Below are 25,952 nucleotides of genomic sequence, written 5' to 3'. Positions count from 1 at the left end.
ACCTACCCTCTTGGTTGGGCATGGGCTATTTTCCTGAGGTACATTAGTACTGTTGGTACACCAATTTTTGGGGGCCCTCGCCTACAGTGTAATCAAATGAATTTTTAGCCCACCTGCATTACAGCTGACGTTACATCAACTGTGTTGGGCACTGCAATGGGATATATTTATGTTCCGCCGGTGGGTTCCAGGGAGCCACCCATGCCGTGGGTCCACAGGGAGTTGTAACTGCATGTGTCCACTTCTAAAGAACCCCAGTCTGACTGGGGCATGCAGTGTGGGCCGAAGCCCACCTGCATTAAGCACGACATTACCTCAGCTGTGTTGGGCACTGCAATGGGATATATTTATGTACCGCCGGTGGCTTCCTGGCACCCACCCATGCTGTCGGTCCACAGGGAGTTGTAACTGCATGTGTCCACTTCTAAAGAACCCCAGTGTGACTGGGGCATGCAGTGTGGGCCGAAGCCCACCTGCATTAAGCATGACATTACCTCAGCTGTGTTGGGCAATGCAATGGGATACACTTATGTATAGCCGGTGGGTTCCAGGGAGCCACCCATGCTGTGGGTGCACACGGAATTCCCATTGCGGAGTTGTACCTGCCTGTGACTATTTATAAAAAACCGCAGTCTAACTGGGGCATGCAGACACCTTGACAGAATGAATAGTGTGTGGCACATAGGTTCCCCATTGTAATGCCCACGTGTGCAGCTCCAGATGGAGGTGGCACAGGATTGGATTTCTCATTGCTTCTGTACAGCATTGTGGACTATCGCCCCGCCCCTTTTAAAGAGGGTCGCTGCCTAGCCATGCCAACCCTCTGCAGTGTGTGCCTGCTTTTCCTCTGGCAGACGCACTTATAAATAGACATGAGGGTGGCGTGGCATGAGGGCAGCTGAAGGCTGGGCAGGGACAGTTTGGTGTGCGCTGTGGACACTGGGTCGTGGGGGGGGGGGTTGGGCAGCATGTAACACAGGAGAAGTGGCAGCGGAGTGTCATGCAGGCAGTGATTGTGCTTTGTTGGAGGTAGTGTGGTGCTTAGCTAAGGTATGCATTGCTAATGAGGGCTTTTCAGAAGTAAAAGTTGTTGGGAGGGGGGGGGGCACTCTTGCCGCTATTGTGGCCTAATAGTGGGACCTGGGAACTTGAGATGCAGCCCAACATGTAGCCCCTCGCCTGCCCTATCCGTTTCTGTGTCGTTCCCATCACTTTCTTGAATTGCCCAGATTTTCACAAATAAAAACCTTAGCGAGCATCGGCAATATACAAAAATGCTCGGGTCGCCCATTGACTTCAATGGGGTTCGTTATTCGAAACGAACCCTCGAGCATCGCGATAGTTTTGTCCCGAGTAACGAGCACCCGAGCATTTTGGTGCTCGCTCATCTCTAGTAGTGACCACTAGAGATGAGCGAGCATACTCTCTAAGGGCAATTACTCGATTGAGCATTGCCCTTAACGAGTATCTGCCCGCTCCGAAGAAAAGGTTCGGCTGCCGGCGGCGGGCGGGGAGCAGCGGGGGAGAGCGGGGAGGAACGGAGGGGAGATCTCCCCCCCCCGCTCCCCCTGCTCACTGCCGAAACTCACCTCTCACCCGCGCCGTCAGCCGAGCCTTTTCTTCCGAGCGGGCAGGTACTCGCTAAAGACAATGCTCGATCGTGTAATTGTCCTTAGCCAGTATGCTCGCTCATCTCTAGTGACCACCCATGTGTTTTCACATCCTGAGTGTCTGGCATTTATTCTACAGGGCCGTAAAAACACGCTGGCCTTGTAGACTAAAGCCCCGGGGTCTGTGAGTGTGACAGCTCCCAGCTAACGAAAATCACATAAATTAAAAAAATGAAACTAATCACCTCAGGCCCTTGCGATGTCCCATGACTGCTTCTGCACATGTGCGCCACTGGCAAAATGTGTACGGCATATGTGCATAAGCCATGAGAGCCCGGGAAATTTAAAATCTCCCTGCATCTGGCTACCAAAAGTTGCCAAGAACCTAGAGATTTCACGGAGGCCGCGATATACATTGGATAATGGCGATCATGTAAAAGAGAAAAAAAAAGTTAAAGTTTCGTCTCCACTTGCGATCATCCACCATGGGCATTCCTCGCCTTCTGTGCATTTGCTCGCCGACAAAATTATGGTCACATGTACAAAAGCTGGAGAGGGCCCGGGAAATGTAAAGGTAGCCAAGAGCCTGAAGCAGTGACCGGAAACCTCGTTGAGTGGTCCCCAGTCACATGATCACCATTATCCAATGGTATAAAAACATGGCGATCTACCTTAGGCCGGTCTCACATGACCGGATAGGAATTGTAGATTCTGTAAGCATTTGATCCACTGTAATACGCCGATCAATCAAATGCATTGTATTATACAATTCTGCTGACATTAGCGGGTCGGTATTACGTAATACATTCGCAGAAAACAGAACGCAGCATGTTCCAGTTTACCCAGCATATCAGCGACATAGAGCCCATTGTGCTCTAGGGTTGCAGATATACCCACAGCCCATACGCGATTACATTGTGGGTACCCATGTCATCTCTAAGCAACGATGTGGGAAATAAAAACAAAAAAAAATGGGTGTACTGCGCATGAGCACCTGAGTACATAGTTATCCGCTGTACATTACGCGGCCGTACGTAGGGTCATGGCTGGGCTCACAGCTAAGATCCGCTGCCAGCCTCTGCTCAGTGGATTCCACATACGGCCATGTGAGCCTGGCATTATTCAGACCACTAACTGTAATTCCTATGCAATTTACAAAAGTTTAAGGGAATGCTCAATTTTCTGCTGTTCCTGGAGCAGCTTGTTGAGCACCTTCTGTTTGAGACCTTCGCACCTCAGCAAGCGTACCAGTCTGAAGAAGCGTGAACGAACGTTCACAGAGTGCCACTTTTTACACCCCATCCCTGCTACTGAGGTCAAGAGATACCCCCTAAAAAAGTGTCAGGTTTACTGCAAGCATGGGAGGAGGAGGGATATCCAGTTTTATTGCCCCATGTGTCCATCCCAACCAGACCTCTGCAATTACCCCTGTTTTGAGACATACCACACAGTTTTACATTGTTATTTTTATCTAAGATTTAGGTAATGCCAAAGGGGGGAGAGATTCTTTTTAGGGAGTCATTTTTTTTTCTGCACAAGTGAGCAATGGGACCTGGAATATATTCAGTTGTGCCCTGAAAGCCAATGGGTGTTCCCTCCATTATAAGCCTAGTCATGTGCCCTGTAAGCAGACTGGGCCTACTATTGCTCAACACAGAAGATCTAGTTTTTCCTGCTTGAAACAATAAAAACTGTCATGAAAGTGACATTTATGAAAAAAAATAAAATTGTATTAATTTTTCACCTGCTTTATAATAATTGTTGCAAAAAAACTGTGGGGTCAGAATGCTCAGTACACACTTAGGGTGCCTACCCACTAGCAATATTTTTTCTAGCGATGCGAGAGCAAGTGCCTCGATATCTATCATTGCTTTCAATGGGGCCGGCGGCAGCAGCACCAGCCCTGTTGAAAACATAGGGAGTACATTGTGACTTCTGCCTCAGCTGTGACAGCTATGGCAGGGGATTCCTTCATCACCACGGGGATGAAGGAATCCTCTGCCACAGCTGTTACAGCTGTGGCAAAAGTCCGTCATGCTATCCTATTGCGTTCAATAAGATCGGCACTGCTGTGACCCCAGTGAAAGCAGTGGGTTGCATGCAATTGATTATCAGGGAAGGGTTTCAAATATAAGCCCATCCCTGAAAATCAGCCCTAGCTGTAAAAAAAATGTATATACTCACCTAGAAGAGCTGTCTAGCTCTTCTCTCCAGCACGGCAGTCTTCTTCTGTGTACTGGAAGCTGGAGATTGAAAAATCCCTGCCAGCAGAAAGCGCTGGTCTCATTGGCTGAGCGCTCAACCAATAACAGGCAGTGCTCAGGCATTAGATGACAGCTTTTGAATTTGATGAATGGCTGAGCGCTGCCTGTGATTGGCTGAGCGTTGAGGCCAATCACAGGTAGCGCTCATCTGTGATTCAATGGTTGAGCACTGCCTGTGATTGGCTAAGCACTTAGCCAATGAGACCAACACTTTCTGGGGGCAGGGATTTTTCAATCCCCGGCCTCCAGAACACAGAAGAAGACTGCCATGCCAGAGAGAAGAGCCGGATGGTTCCTTCAGGTGAGTGTAATATTTTTTTTTCTTTTTACTTTTTTTTACAGCTAGGGCTGATTTTCAGGAAAGGGCTTATATTTCAAGCCCTTTCCCGAAAATCATTGTTGCGGGGGTTGCTTGCAACCCACCGATTTCAATGGGGCTGAAGCAGTGCCGACTCCATTGAAAGCAATAGGATAGCAACACAGACTTCTGCCACAGTTGTGACAACTGTGGCAGAGGATTCTTTTATCCCAGTGGTCCCTGCAGGGATGAATGAATCCTCTGCTATAGCTATCACAGCTGTGGCAAAAGTCCGCGGTGTACTCCCTATGTTTTCAATGGGGCTGGCGCTGCTGCCGCCGGCCCCATTGAAAGCACTGAGCGATATTGCATATTTTTTGAGAGTAAAAATCGCAAATGAGTATGAAACCATTGAAAATCATTGCTTTCATAATCATCGCTCTCGCATCGCATGAAAAAATATCGCTAGTGGGTAGGCACCCTTAGATAAAAGGGTAAGGGGTCTACATTTCAAAATGTGGTCATTTGTGGGGAGGCATTCTATCATTTTGGCACCATGATGGCTCTACAAAAAAAAAAAGTGCTGCACAAGTGAGCAATGGGGCCTGGAATTTATTCAGGTGTCCATGAAAGCCATTATAGGCCGAGCTATGCGTCCAGTAAGCAGACTTAGGTTACAATGGGTATGTTTCTGAGCACAGGACAAACAGGGGCATCCACTTTAGGGGCCAAAGCCTCATTTTCATGTGCACTATAGAGAAGAAAACCTGTCTTTAAAATGACATATTAGCAAAAATATGAAATTTTATTTTTTCTTCTCTTCATTTCAATAACTTTTGAAACAAAATGTGGTGTGAAAATACTCATGACACCCCTCAGGGAATACATTAACCCCTTGAGTGGCACGCCCGGAAATTTTCCGGGAGGAGCTCCACTGCTCATAGTGACATAGCCCGGAAGATTTCCGGGCTATGTATCACTATGGGAGCTGCAGAGCACAATGCCACAAGCTGTGACATTGTGCTCTGCCTGCACAGACCCACACAGAGCAGTGCAAGGGCTTTGAAAAACCAGCAGAAGATATTGCCGATATGTCGGCAACCTCCTGCTTTGTTTACAGGTTGCCATAGAGACCATCGGCTTGTCAGAAGCAAGCCGATGGTCTCTGTGGCAGGGAGAGCTTGGTGCTTGGCTGTCAGAGGACAGCTAGGTACCTGCTCTTACAGCAGAGATCAGAGAAAACCTCCCATCTCTGCTGTGTTAACCCTTTACATGCTGCAGTCTATGTGACTGCAGCATGTAAAGGGCTGTCACTGCAGCATGTAAAGGGCTGTCACCATCGGACCCCTGGAATGTGATCAGGGGTCCTGATGGGTCCCTGTGGAAGTCCCCTAAAGGGACAAAAAATAAATAAAAAAAATAAAAAAAAGGTAAAAAATTATAAAAAAAAAAATAATAAAAACACTTGTCTCCCTTTACTTTGTAAAAAAATCAAAAATACAATCACACATGTGGTATCCATGCGTCGTAATGACCCAGAGAAGGAAGTTAATACATTATTTAACCCCTTAATGACATGGCCCCTTTTTTTCTTTTTTCCCCATTTCTTTTTTTCCTCCCCCCCCCCTGTTTAAAAAAATCACAACTTGTCCCGCAAAAAACAAGCCCTTATATGGCCATGTCAATGGAAAAATGAAAAAGTTATGGCTCTTGAGACGCAACTGCAAAATTAGTTGAAATTCAATGATTAGACCATTTTAAAGAACCTGCCCTGGTGGGCACGACAGGGTGGTAGGAAACCCGCCACTCAAGGGGTTAAGGGGTATATTTTTCAAATGTGCTTCCAGAATGATGTAAACAGATGGAAATATATATCTTATCAAAAATTTGTACAGTATGTTTGCACATATTTAACATATTGCAGTTGAAAATCTTCCCAATTTTGGCACTTTTGATAAATATACACAAATTCTAACGGTCTATTTTTACCACCCAAATGATGTACAATGTGCTTTTGACCAGGCATCAATATCTCTGCAATTTTCATCCATCAAGGATTACATGTAAAGTGATCCAAAAGTCAGGACCACCATCATAGCGGTCCTACATCATGGCATCTTGAGGTTTTTCATACATATATTGAGGAGAACCAGTGACTGAGGACAGGATCACCACTAGAGATGAGCGAGCGTACTCGTCCGAGCTTGATGCTCGTTCAAGTATTAGGGTGTTCGAGATACTCGTTACTCGAGCCGAGCACCATGCGGTGTTCGAGTCAATTCCATTTCCTTCCCTGAAAAATGTGCGCCATTTTCTGGCCAATAGAAACACAGGGAAGGCATTACAACTTCCTCCTGTGACGTTCCAGCCCTATCCCACCCCCCTGCAGTGAGTGGCTGGCGAGATCAAGTGAACCCCGAGTATTTAAATCAGCCCCGCCCGCGGCTCGCCACAGACACACGCTAAGAGAGATCAGGGAAAATGCTGCTGCTGCTGCTATAGGGAGAGTGCTAGCGTCTTCAAGAACCACAACAGTCCTTCTTAGGGCCACAGCTCACCTAGTGCATTACTGTTGTGGCTGCTGTGAGCAGTTTTGCACTTTTTTTTAAATGTATATTGGGCGTGCAGGCTATAGCGTTCTCAGGCTGCAGTCTGTACTTGAGTATAGGGGCAATATTGGTCAGGCAGGGACAGTGGTAGTGTAGAATCCTGTCTACAAGAACCCCAATGGTCCTTCTTAGGGCAACCTGTGACCGTGTGCATTTAACTCCGTGGTGGCTAGGAGTTGTAGTACCTCAGTATTGCACAGCAGAGCCTGCGTGCAGCCTTCATTTAAATATTTTTCTGTCCGCAGTTAGCGTAACGTCAGCACTGTCTGCCTCCAATTGTACGCCAAGAAACCACACATTTTTTACACCGCTCTGTCTTGCACGCCAGCTGCCTCAGAAGTGTACGGTGTGTCAGACACCCATAGATTGAAAGTGCAATACACACTGCATAGCCTCAGCCTGCATTGGATAGAAAAAAAATGGAAATTTAAAAAAGAAATCCTTTTTACGGCTACCGGTGACCCAGTGCATTTGCCTGCGTGGCCTGTGGGACTTCACGTCCATCCAAGCTGCATAGTGCATAGCAAGGCCTGCATGCAGCCTTCCTTATAATTTATCTCTGGCTTCATTTTGCATTATATTACCGCTGGCAGCCACCAACCGCGCGGCAATAATTCACAAACATTTTTACACCGCTCTGTCTCTGCTCGATTCTTAATCCACCATGCTGAGGGGTAGGGGTAGGGGTAGAGGACGTGGACGCGGTCGAGGACGCGGAGTTCCACGTGAGGGTGTGGGCATAGGTCGAGTTCCTGGTCCAGGTGAATTGCAGCCAGCTGCTGCGGGAGTAGGAGAGAGGACAGTTTCTGGGGTCCCCAGCTTCATATCACAATTTTTGGATCCACGCGGTAGACCTTTATTAAAAACTGAGCAGTGTGAGCAGGTCCTGTCGTGGATGGCAGAAAGTGCATCCAGCAATCCATCGACCACCCAGTCCTCTACGCCGTCCACTGCTGCAACTCTGAATCCTCTGGCTGCTGCTCCTCCTTCCTCCCAGCCTCCTCACTCTATGAAAATGACACATTCTGAGGAGCAGGCAGACTCCCAGGAACTGTTCTCGGGCCCCTGCCCAGACTGGGCAAGAATGGTTCCTCTCCCACCGGAGGAGTTTGTTGTGACCGATGCCCAACCTTTGGAAAGTTCCCAGGGTCCGGGGGATGAGGCTGGGCACTTCCGGCAACTGTCTCAAGAGCTTTCAGTGGGTGATGAGGACGATGACGATGATACACAGTTGTCTATCAGTGAGGCAGTAGTAAGGGCAGTAAGTCCGAGGGAGGAGCGCACAGAGGATTCGGAGGAAGAGCAGCAGGACGATGAGGTGACTGACCCCACCTGGTGTGATAAGCCAACTGAGGACCGGTCTTCAGAGGGGGAGGCAATTGCAGCCACAGGACAGGTTGGAAGAGGCAGTGGGGTGGCCAGGGGGAGAGGCAGGGCCAGAGCGAATAATCCACCGGCTGTTTCGCAAAGCACCCCTTCGCGCCAAACCACCATGCAGAGACCAAGGTGCTCTAAGGTGTGGCAGTTTTTCACTGAGATGGCAGACGACTGACAAACAGTGGTGTGCAACCTTTGTCGCGCCAAGATCAGCCGGGGAGCCACCACCACCAGCATGCGCAGGTGGGACGAAGGCCGTTCACCGCCTCCGGCTTGCGCCACTGCCTCTCCCCCTGGGCCCCAACCTGCCAATGAGATCCAACCCACCTCTCACGACACAGGCACGACCGTCTCCTGGCCTGCACCCACACCCTCACCTCCGCTGTCCTCGGCCCCATCCAGCAATGTCTCTCAGCGCAGCGTCCAGCTGTCGCTAAGAGAATTGTTGGAGCGAAAGCCCAAATATGCCGCCACGCACCCGCACGCTCAAGCTTTAAATGTCCACATAGCCAAATTGATCAGCCTGGAGATGCTCCCCTACAGGCCGGTGGAAACTGAAGCATTCAAAAACACAATGGCGGTGGCAGCCCTGCGCTACTCTGTCCCAAGTCGCCACTATTTTTCACGGTGTGCCGTCCCAGCCCTGCATGACCACGTCTCGCACAACATTGTACGCGCCCTCACCAACTCGGTTACTGGCAAGGTCCACTTAACAATGGACACGTGGACAGGCACAGGCGGACAGGGCCACTATATCTCCCCGACGGCACATTGGGTGAATTTAGTGGAGTCTGGGACCGAGTCAGAGCCTGGGACCGCTCATGTACTACCCACCCCCAGAATTGCGGGCCCCAGATCGGTGCTGGTATCTGCGGCGGTGTATGCTTCCTCCACTAAACCTTCCTCCTCCTCCTCCAACGCAACCTCTACCTCACAATCAAGACTTGTCAGCAGCAGCACGTCGCCAGCAGTCGGTGTCGCGCGGCATGGCAGCACAGCGGTGGACAAGCGTCAGCAGGCCGTGCTGAAACTACTCAGCTTAGGAGAGAAGAGGCACACGGCTCACAAACTGTTGCAAGGTCAGACAGAGCAGACCGACCACTGGCTTTCGCCACTGAGCCTCCAACCGGGCATGGTCGTGTGTGACAACGGCCGCAACCTGATGCTTTGCGGGCGGAAACGGAGGCGGGGGAAGACAATATGTCGCTGGATAGTCAGAGCACCCTCATGTCTATATCTCAGCGCGTGGAGGAGGAGGAGGGGGAGGAGCCTGAGGAGGAAGAGACAGCTGGGCCCACTGCAGAGGGTACCCATGCCGCTTGCCTCTCATCCATTCAGCATGTATGGCCTGAGGAGTAGGAGGAGGATTCTCAAAGCGATCTTCCTAGTGAGGACAGCCATATGTTGCGTACAGGTACCCTGGCACACATGGCTGACTTTATGTTAGCATGCCTTTCTCGTGACCCTTATGTTAGACGCATTCTGGCCACTATGGATTACTGGGTGTACACACTGCTCGACCCACGGTATAAGGAGAACCTTTTCACTCTCATTCCTGAAAAGGAAAGGGGTTTGAGAGTGATGCAATACCACAGGGCCCTGGTGGACAAACTGATGGTAAACTTCCCATCCGACAGCGCTAGTGGCAGAAGGCGCAGTTCCGAGGGTCAAGTAGAAGGGGAGGCGTGGAGATCAGGCAGCATGTTCAGCGCAGGCAGGGAAACACTCTCCAAGGCCTTTGCCAGCTTTATGGCTCCCCAGCAAGACTGTGTCACACCTCCCCAGTCCGGGCTGAGTCGGAGGGAGCACTGTAAGAAGATGGTGAGGGAGTACGTAGCCGATCGTACCACCGTCCTCCGTGACGCCTCTGCTCCGTACAACTGGGTGTCAAAGCTGGACACGTGGCCCGAACTCGCGCTGTATGCCCTAGAGGTGCTGGCTTGCCCTGCGGCTAGCGTCTTGTTAGAGAGGGTGTTTAGTGCAGCTGGGGGAATCATCACGGACAAGCGTTCCCGCCTGTCAACTGACAGCGCCGACAGACTTACACTCATAAAGATGAACAAAGACTGGCTTTCCCCAGACTTCTCTTCTCCACCAGCGGACAGCAGCGGTACCTGAATACCTTTGTCAATCTGTGTATGATATTCGTCCTCCTCCTCTGGCTCCTCCTCCTGAAACCTCACGTAATCACCACGAACGGGCAATTTTTCTGTGGGCCAAATTCTCATATAACTTTTCTAAATAATATTTATCTGTTTCAATTCTCATTGAAGCATTGAAACTTCCACCTGAACCCCCTTTTTTTTTAGACTGGGTTGCCTCCAGGCCTAGTTAAAAATTAAGCCACAGTACGCTAAGCGATTAATGGGTTTCACCTGCCCTCTGGGTTGGGCATGGGCAATTTTTCTGGGGTACATTTGTACTGTCGGTACACCAATTTTTCGGGCCCTCGCCTACAATGTAATCCAAGTAATTTTTATGGGCTTTGCCTGCACTCATGGTACACTACTGTGTCTGGGGTTGGCCTACACTTGTGCTACAGAAATGTAACTCTGTTCTGCCTATCTATACTTCTGCCACTGTAACGCTAGAGGGGTCTGACTAGACTTCTGCAACAGAAATGTTACTTCGGTCTGCCAGTACTTCTGCTCCTGAAATGTTACCTTGGTTGGTGTATACTGTTACTTCTGTAATCCTACTAATACTGGGCTCTGCCCATAATGCTTCAACGGAAATGTTACTGGGGCATATCTATACTGCTATAACAGAAATGTAACTAATAGTGGGCTCTGCCCATACTGCTTCTACGTAAATGTTACTCGGGCCTGTCTATACTGCTACTACTGAAATGTAACAAATACTATGCTCTCCCTACACTGCTGCCAGGGAAATGTTTATCTGCTGCTTTGCCCATACTGCTGCTACGAAAATGTTACTGTGGTCTGACTATACCGCTACTACTGAAATGTTACAAATACTATGCTCTCCCTACACTGCTGCCAGGGAAATGTTTATCTGCTGCTTTGCCCATACTGCTTCTACGTTAATGTTACTGGGGCCTGTCTATACTGCTACTACTGAAATGTTACAAATGCTGTGCTCTCCATACACTGCTGCCAGGGAAATGTTTATCTGCTGCTTTGCCCATACTGCTGCTACGTTAATGTTACTGGGGGGTCTGACCGTACTGATACTACTGAAATGTAGCAAATACTATGCTCTCCCTACACTGCTGCCAGGGAAATGTTTATCTGCTGCTTTGCCCATAATGCTTCTACGTTAATGTTACTGGGGTCTGTCTATACTGCTACTACTGAAATACTACAAATGCTGTGCTCTCCCTACACTGCTGCCAGGGAAATGTGAATCTGCTGCTTTGCCCATTTTGCTTCGACGTTAATGTTACTGGGGCCTGTCTATACTGCTACTACTGAAATGTTACAAATACTATGCTCTCCCTACACTGCTGCTAGGGAAATTTGAATCTGCTGCTTTGCCCATACTGCTTCTACGTTAATGTTACTGGGGACTGTCTGCACTGCTGGAACTGAAATGTGACTGGGGCATGTCGCAACTGATACTACTGAAATGTTACTGGGGTCTGTCAATACTGCTGTAAATGAAATGTTACTGGGGTCTGTCTATACTGTTGCTACTGAAATGTGACTAGGGCATGTCGCAACTGATACTACTGAAATGTTACTGGGGTCTGTCAATACTGTTGCTACTGAAATGTGACTGGGGCATGTCGCAACTGATACTACTGAAATATTACTGCGGTCTGTCAATACTGCTGTAAATGAAATGTTCCTGGGGTCTGTCTATACTGTTGCTACTGAAATGTTACCGGGGCCTGTCCCTAATGATACTACTGAAATGTTACTGGCGTCTGTCTGCACTGCTGGAACTGAAATGTGACTGGGGCATGTCGCAACTGATACTACTGAAATGTTACTGGGGTCTGTCTACACTGCTGGTACTGAAATTTTACTGTGGTCTGTCTACACTGCTGGAACTGAAATGTGACTGGGGTCTGTCTACACTGCTGAAACTGAAATGTTACTGGGGTCTGTCTAGACTTATACTACTGAACTGTTACTGGGCTCTGTCTATACCTATACTACTGAAATGTTACTGGGGTCTGTGTATACTGCTACAAGTGAAATGTTAGTGGGGTCTGTCCTCACTGCTGCCAATGAAATGTTACAGGGGTCTGTCCATACTCTTACCACTGAAATGTTACTAATTCTCGGCTCTGCCTATACTATGCTACTGCTATGTTATAGGGTTGTGGAAACAGAGGCTTCCCAAAGACATGATGGTGGCGAGGCCGCACTACTAGGTCGCCAGGCGCGACAACTTTTCAGCGACGCGGTCACTGGGAAGGTGCATATAACCACGGACACAGGGACAGGACACGTACTGTCTCAAAAATATCCCCCTCCTCCTCCTCCAACAATGAAAACATTCTTGGCCGAAGCCCACCTGTATTTAATCTGACGTTAGCTCTGCTGTCCACTGTGTCCACTTATAAAAACCCCATTCTGACTGGGGCATGCAGTGTGGGCCGAAGCCCACCTGTATTTTATCTGACGTTAGCTCTGCTGTCCAGGGCACTGCAATGGGATGTATTTATGTACCACTGCAATGGGATGTATTTATGTATCACCGGTGGGTTCCAGGGAGCCACCCATGCTGTGGGTCCACAGGGACTTCACATAGGGGAGTTGTTCCTGCCTGTGTCTATGTATTAAAAAACCCTGTCTGACTGGGGCATGCAGTGTGGGCCAAATCCCACCTGTATTTTATCTGACATTACCTCAGCTTTGCAGGGCAATGCAATGGGATTTACTTATGTACCGCCGGTGGCTTTCTGGGACCCACCCATGCTGTCGGTTCACACGGACTTCACATTAGGGAGATGTACCTGCCTGTGTATACTTATAAAAAAAAACAGTCTGACTGGGGCATGCAGTGTGAGCCGAAGCCCACCTGCATTTTATCTGACGTTAGCTCAGCTGTGCAGGGCACTGCAATGGGATTTATTTATGTACCGCTGGTGGGTTCCAGGGAGCCACCCCTGCTGTGGGTCCAAGAAACTTCACATAGGGGAGTTCTACCTGCCTGTGTCCACTTATAAAAACCCCATTCTGACTGGGGCATGCAGTGTGGGCCAAAGCCCACCTGTATTTTATCTGACGTTAGCTCTGCTGTCCAGGGCACTGCAATGGGATGTATTTATGTACCACTGGTGGGTTCCAGGGAGCCACCCCTGCTGTGGGTGGACACGGCATTCCCATTGCGGAGTTGTACCTGCCTGTGACTATTTATAAAAAACCCCGGTCAGACTGGGGCATGCAGTGTGGGACAAAGCCCACCTGTATTTCATCTGACATTAGCTCTACTATCCGGGGCACTGCATTGGGACAAACTACAGGAGCAATACAGCGCTAATGAGACGTGCACAGCTATGCTGTCATTGGAGTCTGCTCTTGGCCCACGATTGCTGAGGGTTTGTGCAGAGGCCTATGTCCTGGGTGCAGTGAAAGTCCACTTCCTGCCTACGATTGCTGAAGCTGTGGGCCGAGGCCTATGTCGTGGGCGCGGTGCAAGTTTGCCATGTTTGGTCGCTCAGATATATTTTTTGTTCATGTCTTGTGTTGACTAGGACCCACCTATGCTGTTGGTGCCCACTTAGTTCCCATCGCGGTGTTTGACCTGTCTGGCACAAAGACACTGACTGACTGCGGTAGGGGGCAGAGCGCAGATGGCTTTCCCCTTGCGGTGTCGATTGAGCTATGCGACACCTTGACAGAATGAATACTGTGTGGGCACATGGATTCCCCATTGCTATGCCCATGTTTGCAGCTCCTGACGGAGGTGGCACAGGATTGGATTTCTCATTGCTTCTGTACAGCATTGTGGGCTATCGCCCTGCCCCTTTTAAAGAGGGTTGCTGCCTGGCCCTGCCAACCCTCTGCAGTGTGTGCCTCCAGGTCCTCCTCATCGCAGATGTACTGAGAAATAGACATGAGGGTGGTGTGGCTATGCAGCCAGCGTGTGGCATGAGGGCAGCTAAAGGCTGCGCAGGGACACTTTTGTGTGCGCTGCGGACGCAGGGTCGTGTGTGGGGGGTTGGGCAGCATGTAACCCAGGAGAAGCAGGCAGCGGTGTGTCCCGCAGGCAGTGATTGTGCTTAGTTGGAGGTAGTGTGGTGCTTAGCTAAGGTGTGCCTTGCTAATGAGGGTTTGTCCGAAGTAAAAATTGTTAGGGGGGGCATTCTTGCCGCTATTATGGCTTAATAGTGGGACCTGGGAACATGAAATGCAGCCCAGCATGTTGCCCCTCGCCTACCCTATCCGTTTCTGTGTCGTTTCCATCACTTTCTTGGGTTTTCCAGATTTTCACCAATGAAAACCTAAGCGGAACATAGGTCATATACAAAAATGCTCGAGTCGCCCATTGACTTCAATGGGGTTCGTTACTCGAAATGAATGCTCAAGCATCGCGGAAAGCTCGACTCGAGCAACGAGCACCCGAGCATTTTGGTGCTCGCTCATCTCTAATCACCACCATTTGTCCAAGCTGAGCGGAATCAGTATGCTGCCTTCCTATAGGATCTTTAAGATGTATTTTGTTGCTTCTTCAGAGTTGCGCTCGGTTGTTTTTAATATAATTTAATCACTCTTTCTCTATTTTGGGGTATATATCAACTAAATATTGACTGAAAAGAGATGGAGAGTACAGCAAACAGTTAGTATCAGTTTCTCTGCTCATAATGCGGTAGGAATAAAAATGTAATGCAGATACAGTTTTTTTTAAGGAACAACTCTGTTTTAGGGTCACACTGGGGAATACCAATAGAATAACCATCCTCACCATAAAACAATAGCAGTGGATACTGTAAGGCATCGTATGATTGGTGCAACTCACTGATGCATTGTAACCTGTTATCATGGCTTTGTAACACAATATCTCGTTGTTCGAACTGCTGTCCAACTTTGACCAGAGCCACTTCACTTGCTGAAGGTGCAGTAAAGCATCCTCTAAGAGCATTGGCTGGTTTTCAAATTGTGGTTCACGCCAAGCAAATTGCTGCATCTCAAGTTTGCTTCTCGTTCATCTTCACCAATGAAATAAATCTGTAGAAATTGAGGTTTGTTGGGGCAAAGGCAGCAGACTACCAACCAAGTGCTGCACCTGTTCTTGCATTTTCAAAGTTGGCACAAAACCATTTTCTACAATTTGCTTGCTCCATAAGACATTATTTGAAAGCAACCATTGCTACTACAGTTCATAAAATGCATGTGCTCCGGATGAAGTCCTATAATTCAGCCACAGAGCAGCTCAGGCAAATGTGCAAAAGTCAGAATTTGCACCTTACACTGCTGCAACAAATACCAGGAGCCTCTTCTTTCCACTTGAGGTTGTTACAATATATACATTTATGAGTCATAGGTCCCAGAGCAACAGTTTTATCAGATTCATAATCCACGTCAGAATCGTACAACATTCATGACAAAGCTTTAACCTTTGTGGGAGTGCAGTATACAGAGTGGCCTAGAGGGCTAGAGACAGGCATTCTGGTACTGCAAAGAGAGAACACCATGGGTGTGGCAGGATGTAAGATAAAAAAAGATCAGTTCCTGCCACACTCAATGAGAAGTAATAGCTTAGTGGAGCTGGTAGGACTGCTACCCTGAAGTCTAGTTTGGGCAGTGCAAGGCCCAGTGAGAGGTGGTATAAGGGCGCTGTATCAGGAACAAGGAGCCTGAGGTCTGGTGCGAACCAGTTTGGGCCCGTCACCTATCTGAAAGAGGAGGATGCCCTCTAAACACTCAGGGTGGGGTTAGTTAGGGGGTTTTGAACCCTGGACAATGAGTTGTGTTACTGCTGTATGCTGTACGTGTTTGTTGTGGAATAAACCTGGCAGGTGCCATATTTAAAGAAATCCTGTCTCTGGAGCATCTGTCTACACCTGTGGTGCCCATGTATGGTCCGAGAGTTCACAGATCTGCAGGCAAGTGACCCCAGTTTGCCACACATGGTGGAGAATGCGCTGGCATGGAGAGGTGCACAAAGCTGCAGAGTGCAAGCCATGTGTTAGGAGGATGTCTGCTGTGAGCAGTGCTTCTGGAGACAGCATTTAAAGGGCCAGGAGGCAAAAAATTTTGATTGCTGAGGATCAATGAAAGTTTGCAGTCAGCAGTTTAAAGGGCATGGAGGCCGAAAACTGTGGTTGCTGGGGAGTAACAAAGGTCCAGGTAGAGAACATCTGCAAGGCAAGTTGGTGGACTTGTGTCTTTGTTTTTTTAATTTCATGATACATTGTGCAGTCATGATGGCGGTAGTCACGGGAGACCTCCTAAAAGAGCCTTGCTGGGGTTCTGTGGAGAATGGCACGCTAAGAACTGACTTAAAATGATACAACGGTTGCAGGACATGATGTTTTCTGTGCAGGATGACATAGTGAAAGCCGCACAGTGTGCATGGACATTTACTGAAGATCTGTTTAAGAACTGTATTGCTGACAAAGTGTTGCAGAAAACATTCATTAACCCTGAAGCCAGTGGCATAGGAAGCTGAGAGCGGCCGTTGCGGGATGCCATGGGTGCTGTCAGTGAGGGGGGTGACAACTTGGCAGCAGCGCTGCAGGGAGCGACAGCAGGTGGAGGACCTAATACTGGACGCTATAGAGCTGCTGCAGGAGATCCAGTGCCTGCAGGCCGCCCCGTGTGCACTCTGCCCGGGGCCATGTGTGACTGCCTGGCCACAGAGTAGCTTCCCTGTAGAGCCCGAGCTGCATGGCACTGGTTAATCCTCCCCTGGCAGTCCTGACATGAGGAGACACACAAACTCACAGAGCCGGCAGCTTCCAGGACTTGTGGTGATGTCACTTTCATGTGATCTGTGTGGGATGAGTCAGGGATCACATGACCATGGGGGTGATCAGTGGTTGCAGGACTCTGCTGTGTGTGTGTGTTTAGTGTAGTGGAGCTGTGTGGGTCAGGATGGATGCAATGGAGCTGTGTGAGTCAGGATGGATGGATGGAGTAGAGCTGCGGGGGTCAGGATGGATGGATGGATGAATGGAGTGGAGCTGTGCTCGATCGAGTAATTGTCCTTAGCGAGTATGCTCGCTCATCTCTAGTTAAGATGTTTTCTGTTTACAGTATTTGCAATTGTCTCCCATATAAGACTAAAATGAGATTAGGGAGATAAAGAAAAAAAGGGTTTTTTTTGTTGAAGTGGGGGAGGAGTCATTTCACAAGTTATTATTGCATCATCAGTGGAAGCTGTTTGAAAAGGAAGAGTAAAATTAGAGAATATGAAAAGGATTAAATACAGCAAACGAGTGTTTATTAATGTATTAGCCAATATATTTTCCAGCCAAGGATTATTAGGATCAAAACCTGACACCATAAAGGAATGCTATAAAATCTTCCATCCTGTAAACTTCTCTTGTTTCAGGATCCTTTACAACTGTTAGAGGAACAATTTCAGCAGTAGAAGACACACAATGGCTGGAGTCAGGACGACTTTATGGGCACTTATGCTGCCACTGGTGCAGGTATATGTAGCTTTCATTGTTGATCCTCCAGTGTTAATGGACTGGCTGCCAATATCACAGAAGGACTTTGTTGCGCACCCTCGCATGGCTCCTGAGCCTGATCCTGCAAAGATAAACAAAGATTTTATGTACCACAATATGAGGCCTCATAAATGAAGCTAGTACAACATACACTGGCCTTATAGACCCTAACAACCAATCAAAATACAGCTTGTTCATAAATTATCCTGGAAAAAAAGTTTTGCTGTGATTGGCCAGTTTATTTTTAGTATTTATTTTCTACCCCGCTTAAACACCCAATAAGCTATAAAATGTTTGCATGTGAAAACTGAAAACCTTTTTCTTCAATTGGAAATTCTAGTAACAGCAAATACTTTTACTGGCCCCCAAATAGGCAGTCGAGGACTATGTAGTTCACTAGTTTAGTGTTAGTCACAGCGGCAGAAAAAGTCCTAAAGAATTATACAAAATCACCGAAAAGAACTAAAAATTAAGTTTTCTTAAATAAATTATTAAAATATCATGGCGTGTACACTAATTTAACAATTACTCTAGAATCATGTGTAGATCCCTATTCCTATTATATCATCAGGGACCACAGTTTCTGATATCACACAAGAGAGATAGATGTTCCAAACCACCTCTACAGTCTCAAGTGGTACTATACTTCGAGACTGAAAAAAAAATAGTTATATCGTAGAATAACTTTTTGTAATACGCAGAAAAGTGGCGTAACCACCTACTCAGCGCAGACACACCGATATGATGTTTCGCACTGTGTATATATCAGTAGTGTAGAATTAGCTATTCCACTGTTTGCTGCAAGATTTACTCAGCTGACAAACTGTAGCTTGTCCCCTTATATCAGCCTCTGGGCAAGTAAAAAATCTTTCTATGTGCTATATTAAAATGCCTATTGTCATGCCAGGCTATACAGATGACTATCTATGATACAGAAGCAAGGAATAAGGCCTGGATTTAAATGGCTACGTAGGGATCCTTTATATTCACTTGATTCACGTCTACATAAATATTTTTTATTGTTACTCAAATTTGCATTTAACTTTATTTCTTAAGTAACAAAGTGTCCGTAGTTCATTAGTGAGATCAGTACTAATAGATCAGTCACTTGTAGTTTGATTGTACATACGGAAATATTTACAAGTTCGGGCTCCCAGACACTTGCGTTTGCGTTTTTTGTCAACGCAATTGTCAATGGGACTTTCTAATGTTAAAAACGCAACGCAATGCACCAAAAACGCAAGTTGCACTGTGTTGCGTTTTTAACATTAGAAAGTCCCATTGACAGTCGCGTTGACAAAAAACGCAATCGCAAGTGTGTGGGAGCCCTTATTCTACGATACCGCTATTTTTTTTTTTTCAGTCTCGAAGTATAGTACCAATTGACACTGTAGAGGTGAAGCATCTAACTCTCTTATGTGATATCAGAAACTGTGGTCCCTAATGATATAATAGGAATAGGGGATCTACACATGATTATAGAGTAATTGTTAAATCAGTGTACACTAATTGGAATAATTTTTTTCAATAAAACTTAATTTTTAGTTCTTTTCAGGCCTCAGTCACACGGGCGCATCGGCGCCCGTGTGACTGCAGGAAGGAGACGGACGTCCCTGAAGACGTCTTCAGGTACAGCCGTCTTCTAACTGTCAGTCACACGGGCGCTTCAGCGCCGGTGTGCGGGTGCCGATGCGCCCGTGTGACTGAGCCCTCAGTGACTAGTTAGGTGTTGGTAAGATCTCTGTGTAGAGATCCTTTCAATCTTAGTCAAAGGTTTCCTATAAAGTGAAGTACAACAATAAAATAGTTATTAAAACCTGGTATTTCTGTTGTCTGGAGAAGACACATATTCTCATCTCCTGTACATTGGACAGTATCTGAAGTGTAACACCAGGTAGATTGGGCAGTAACGCAGGATCGGCAGATCACTCCATTGGGGTTATAGCTTTTTGTTGGAACTAGAAGAGAACAGGAGAAAAAAAAAATAAGATGATGACTTGTCTTCATAGCACATAAACCATAATGTATGAACCTATGAAGAACCTTCATCATCCACCCTTCTCTTTGATGAATCGGTTGCCCCTCTGTTAGAGCCTATTAACATCACAATCAGGACACTTCTTAGTCACCTTCTCTATACAGTAGAAAGAAATCAGTGATCTTCCATGCAATACACAGACACAAAGGGTCCCTCATAGTGAGATCTGCTAATCGCAGCAGGTCTCTGCTCTACTGACAGAAAGATGTCTTACTAGATGAACCACCAGTGTTATCTATACATTTCACATCGGAGCACATAGAAAGATATTCTCCATGGCAGAAGTTCCATTTAAATCTTTAACATCAATAATATACAATACAATATATAATATAATGTCCCCTTTATTAGAGACCCATCTAGGAACGCTTTGAATCTTCTTTGACCTTCAAAATCACAGCAATTCCTAATGTTGTAAATTCCACAAGCTGCTTTAACCGTTCTGTGGGAATATTGGCCCACGTGGACCGGAAGCTTTTTGTAGTTCCCACAAATTAGATTCTGAATAGCTGACAGGAAAGGTTCATTGATTCATGCTGCTTGCAGCAAATTCTGACATTGCCTTCAGCATGGTTCAAAAGATGTCTGGATTTATCTGATCTGATGGTACTGGAACTGGTGATATGCTGTTCTAATATATTTGTGCTAAGCAATGGTGAATTGCACATGTCATAGAATGGTAGAGTTGGAAGGGTCATCTGGTCCAACCCCCTGCTCAGTGCAGGATTCACTAAATCATCCCAGACAGATGTCTGTCCAGCCTTTGTTTGAACACTTCCATAGAAGGAGAACTCACCACCTCCGGTGGCAACCCATTCCACTCATTGATCACCCTCACTGTCAGAAAGTTTTTTCTAATATGTAATTTGTGTCTCCTCCCTTTCAGTTTCACCCCATTGCTTCTAGTCTTTCCTTGTGTAAATGAAAATAGGGCTGATCCCTCTGCACTGTGACAGCCCTTCAGATATTTGTAGACAGCTATTAAGTCTCCCCTAAGCCTTCTTATTTGCAAGCTAAACATTCCCACATCCTTTAACTGTTCCTCATAGGACATGATTTACAGACCACTCACCGTCCTGGTAGCTCTTCTCTGAACTACTCCAGTACGTTTATGTCTTTTTTAAAGTGGGGTGCCCAGAACTGCAGACAGTATCCCAGATGAGGTCTGACTAAGGAAAAGTAGAGGGGGATAATGACCTCACGTGATCTAGACTCTATGCTTCTCTTAATACATCCCAGAATTGTGTTTGCCTTTTTAGCTGCTACATCACATTGTTGACTCATGTTCAGTCTATGTGCTTTTTTTTTTTCATTTTTCTTGCCCAGATGTAGGACTTTACATTTCTCCTTGTTAAATACCATTCTGTTAGTCTCTGATCACTGTTCAAGCTTTTCTAGATCTTTTTGAATACTCTCTCTCTTCCCTAGTGTTATCTATCCCTCCTAGCTTTGTGTCGTTGGCAAATTTGATCAGTTTCTGATCATTTCTCTCTTCCAGATCATTTATAAAAATGTCGAACAACACTGGGCCAAGGACAGAGGCTTGTGGGACCCCACTTGATACATTATTCCTCTTGGATGTGCAGTCATTTATGACCACTCTTTGAGTATGATCACTCAGCGAGTTGTGAATCCACATAACAGTTGCCCTGTCAACCCCATATTTGGTCATTTTTTCAGTAAATATGGTATGAGATACTTTGTCAAATGCTTTACTAAAGTCAATATACTATATCCACTGCATTTCCCTGATCAACTCAGTTGGTGATTCTGTCATAGAAGGAAATTAAATTAGTCTGGCAGGACTTGTTTGTTACAAACCCATGCTGGCTCTAGTTAATTACTCCATTTTTATCCAAGTACTTGCATACATGCTGTTTAATAATTTGTTCAAAGATCATTCCTGGTATAGAAGTCAGGCTCACAGGCCTGTAGTTTTCAGGATCCACCTTCTTCCCCTTATTGAAGATAGGAGCAACATTTGCCCCTTTCCAATCTTCTGGGGCTTCTCTAGGAATTTTCAAAGATTATAGCGAGTGGTTCAGCAATTACCTCTGCTGCTTCATTTAGTATCCTAGGACGTAATTCCTCTGGACCCTGAGACTTGAATTCATTTTAGTTAGCTAAGTGTTCCCTCACCATCTCTCTGCTTATAGATAGCCTGCCTTCTTTTATTCCCTCAATAGGACAGGGAAGATCAGTTGATGTTCCATCTACTTTCTGAGAGAAAACAGCTACAAAATAGGAATTTAAAAGTTGGGCCTTCTCAACATCATTCTTAACCAATTCACCATTTTCATCTTGTAAGCATCCAATAGCATCTTTGACTTGACTTTGGCTTTTGACATGCCCCCAAATCCTTTTGTTATTGCTTTTGGCCTCTGTTGCAAGCATTAATTCATTATAAGCTTTCGTTTTTTTTACTCTTGCATTACAGTTACTGCAGACCACATGATATTCTTCTTTAGATATCCCTCCCTCTTTCACTTCCCTTCCCATATTGTTTTAGTTTAAAGCTCTCCTAATGAGTGACAAGGTCATTGCAGCACCAGTATTGTTTTTGGCTGCTCTTGACTGTGCTGCACCCGTTCATCAGAATCGTTCTTGACATCCTGTTCTCACTCCTTCTGGCAATGAGTTGTTTTTGCCCACCGGATATCCGTTCACTTGATGTTTTTGCTCAATCTCACCATTCTCGGTATGCTCTGCACACTGCTACACAAAACCTCCTACTAGGTTGTCAGTGAAATCCTGCTCTCGGCTAGTCTAGCACTGATGAACAGAACTTTTTAGAAGTCGCTTATGTCCCATTTACACGGGACAACTCTCATTTAAACGAGTGCACAAGCGAGTCACATCACCGCTAGTTGTTCACGCTCGTGCAGAATGTTTAGGCAAGCAGATTATTTCTGAGGATCGCTACCTTCATGCTCACTTTTCGCTCAGTGCTTCATATTCTATGCAGTGATTTTTATGCAGGCTGAAACTGAGCGACAAACGAAAACCAAACAGTGGATGAAGACTTCGCGTTTAGATGTCATGATTATCGTGCACTCTCTTTTGATCAAATTTTGCACAACAATTGTTACGTGTAAATGGGCCTTCAGATTGCTGGATTTTCCCATCTAATGTGGATTCTCACTGAATCTGATCTACAGATAATTTGTCACTTGATTTTATGCTGCACTCTGGGGTCTAATATCCATACAAGTAAGCTCCAGTCATGAGAGGACTGAGGTGTCTAATAAAGGGGGCGTTCAGCGTACATTAAATGTGATCCCAAAGCAATTATCAACCATCTGTATGAATGTACTGTGCTGTTATCTGTGTAATCCAATAATCCAGTGATAAACTGTAATATTAGTACACCTTCGTTCTCCATAACGATGATCCAGTGATATAACTTTAGGTCTATTTAAGACTTTTATCGCATAAACCTTTGATAACAGTTGAGATTCTACTGCACTGATAGTTCCCTGGGGTTACAGTAGCATTTAATAAGGCTGCAAAATTGGTGACAAATTGTGTTTTACCTTCTGTTTTTGCAAAATTATGCTTATATTTTTGTGATTGTTCTTAGCCATTAAAAAGGTATAATATCTACAAGATTAATTGGTTTCTCTTGCTAACAAAAATACATGATGTTATTGAAAGCTTTCGGACGTACTCAGGGTCCTTCATCAAGGCAAAATGAAACAGATCTCGATGTGGCATACTTATACAAATGTACAGACATAGTGAGACTAATTTGCACTTAAAACAATACCAGACAAGATGAGCAGAGAAGTAAATACATTCCCTGGTAATTTTTGGCTACTGTAACTAGCTCGGTATTGTGCAGACCTGAGTGATAGTGTGCCACGTTACCGAAGGCATCTGTAATCATACGGAATGGAAATTAAGCTGTGTTAGTAAACTAGGAGCTGAAAAGTCTATGAAGACATAACAAAACCACATTTGTATGTAGTACAAAACCGTAATGGATGACTTACGTGTAGGAAGAGTAGGAGTACAGTCGTCAGAGCTGCAGCATGAACTGACAGTCCCAAATTGTCCATTCATTATGCTCATGGTGCCACTGAGGTTGCATTCAGATGAAGGTACGCATCCCCTGATCAGCAATTCGCTCGTCACTCCCTCTACAAATAGAAAGAGCAAACATTTTTTCTTACTAAAATTTCACCATTCCATTACTGGCAGCATTTTTTGCAAATTGCACCTCCAGTGTTCAGATTTTTGATGTGTACATATAAAACCTATATTTTTAAATAAAAGAATCATACTGGCCCCTGTATCTATATATCTTCTGAGAGTAGACACCTGATGCATTGTCAAAATGCCACTCTTGTATATAGAACACAGGCACCTTCACGCAATTTTGTGTCAAATATTTTTATCAGTTGCCGTTCCTTGGTACCAGTTTCTCCCAGTTCCCAGGTATGCCAGGATTTCCTGTAAAGCTCAACATTGTAATAAGTGGTCAGTCAGTAAGAATAATAGCTAAGAAGCAAGAATCAGCACAGCAAACACTAATACAAAAACTAAGAACTCTCTATTAGATTACAGGACATAAAATGCAAGTAACCAGAAGAGGAGGATGAAGATGATTAAATTGAAACTGACAAAGGAGACTGACAAAGATCACATGGAACAGAAATAACTAGAGGAATCCTGTCCCTAATGCTATCTATCTAAGCTCTTCCTGATACGGTCTCTAACACCAGACACCCATGTCCCTAAGTAGCCCTCAGTAATCCCTATCTGAAATACTGTCCTTGAAAACAAGATGGCACTAGGAACCAGGTAAGAAACCAAACACGCAAGCAGAATAATAAACAAGGGAAGTCAGAATCAAACAGGGATTGGAAAGACAAAGGCCACAAATCTAGGAAACAAGATGGGTCTAGACAACCATAGGAACAAAGTCACACTACCAAGAACAATCTAGACTAAAACAAGGCACTAGAACTAAGGAATATTGGATATAAATGCACATTGTTACTGCTATTACCAGCAAGCACACTGCAGAAGCCACGGATACATCACAGGATTCTAGCCAATGAGGAACTACTGGAGTCTCTAAACAAAACTGAGTAAGCAGTGAGGTTAGAAAACAGGACATGATGATCCAGTAGAAAAATTCATGCTGGTCATAACACCAGCGTGAAAGGTTTGGAAGATGCCCGAAAATGGTGATCATTTTGGTCTTATCATGGTGCTATTACAAGTTCGTTCTGATTTTCTGGTTCTCAATATTTGACTATTCCTGACAATGTCCTGTCTCCACTTCTAACCATGGCTTGTTATACTGACTATGCTACTGCCCGCTGCCAGCCTGGATCTTTGATGTGATCTCTGGTGTGTCCCTCATAATGAAGTGGGCCATCTGCCCTGACCCGGAATGTTCACACTATTAGGTATCACACCTAGCCTCCAGTACCTTCAGCTGCCACAGTACTGGGACCACTTCCAGAATAACGGTCTGGAGATCCCACAGCAAAACCCACATCCTGACTGCTGGAGTTAAAGGGTGAAATCAGTTGTACCTCAGGATTTGGCCAAAAGCATCCGCTGATCCTGACAAGCATGATTTAATAGCTCCTGCTGCTTTTACCCTGCTCCTCTCTTACAGTATACATTGTTCTGTAGTGGAAATCTATTCTGATGACAGCTTCTATTCCTACATTTCTTCTGTAGGACCAGCACTCATTTTACCTACCATAGAATTATTAGCCTGTTGATGGGGAAAAAGAGACTTAAAAGGCAAAGCATTCTGCTCTAAGTCTATAACTTGGCCATTATCCTAGCATTCGTCCTGACACTGCAGGATGTGAAGCTTTACACAGACATCTGCCAGCCAAAATTGGAAGTAAACGGATTAGGAGGACATTAAGGCCTCCTTCCCACGGACGGACTTCTGCCGCGTAATTCGCGGCGGAAATCTGCTGTGTTGCCCGCAGCTATTAGGTTCAATAGAACCTAATAGCTCACGGTGCGGAATTCCACCGCGGAATTCCGCACCGTAAAATCTCCCGTCCTCACACGCGGCATGTTCTATTTGCCGCGGGTGTACACGCGGACGGCTTCCATTGCAGTCAATGGAAGCCGTCCGTTCACGCTATCTTCTGCTGTAGCACAGTGGAAGATAGCGTGAAATCGCCTCT

General features: G+C 46.0%; 1 protein-coding gene across 1 annotated transcript in view; it reads right to left on the bottom strand.

The window, feature by feature from the left end:
- Positions 1–17,496: 17,496 nt before the first annotated feature.
- The window catches only part of LOC136572041 (phospholipase A2 inhibitor and Ly6/PLAUR domain-containing protein-like), a 38,850-nt gene continuing 30,394 nt past the window's right edge, over positions 17,497–25,952 (bottom strand). The window contains exons 3-5 of the mRNA XM_066572659.1: positions 23,781–23,927; positions 19,568–19,708; positions 17,497–17,832 (exon numbers count right to left, since the gene is read on the bottom strand). Of these exons, the coding sequence (XP_066428756.1) occupies positions 17,645–17,832; positions 19,568–19,708; positions 23,781–23,927 (476 nt within the window). The 3' untranslated portion in view covers positions 17,497–17,644. The remainder of the gene's footprint in view (positions 17,833–19,567; positions 19,709–23,780; positions 23,928–25,952) is intronic.

This window comes from Eleutherodactylus coqui, chromosome 6 (genome assembly GCF_035609145.1).
Source record: "Eleutherodactylus coqui strain aEleCoq1 chromosome 6, aEleCoq1.hap1, whole genome shotgun sequence".
NCBI lineage: Eukaryota > Metazoa > Chordata > Amphibia > Anura > Eleutherodactylidae > Eleutherodactylus > Eleutherodactylus coqui.
The sequence above is the reverse complement of the archived record's forward strand: the minus strand, read 5'-3'. Positions and strand labels throughout refer to the sequence as shown.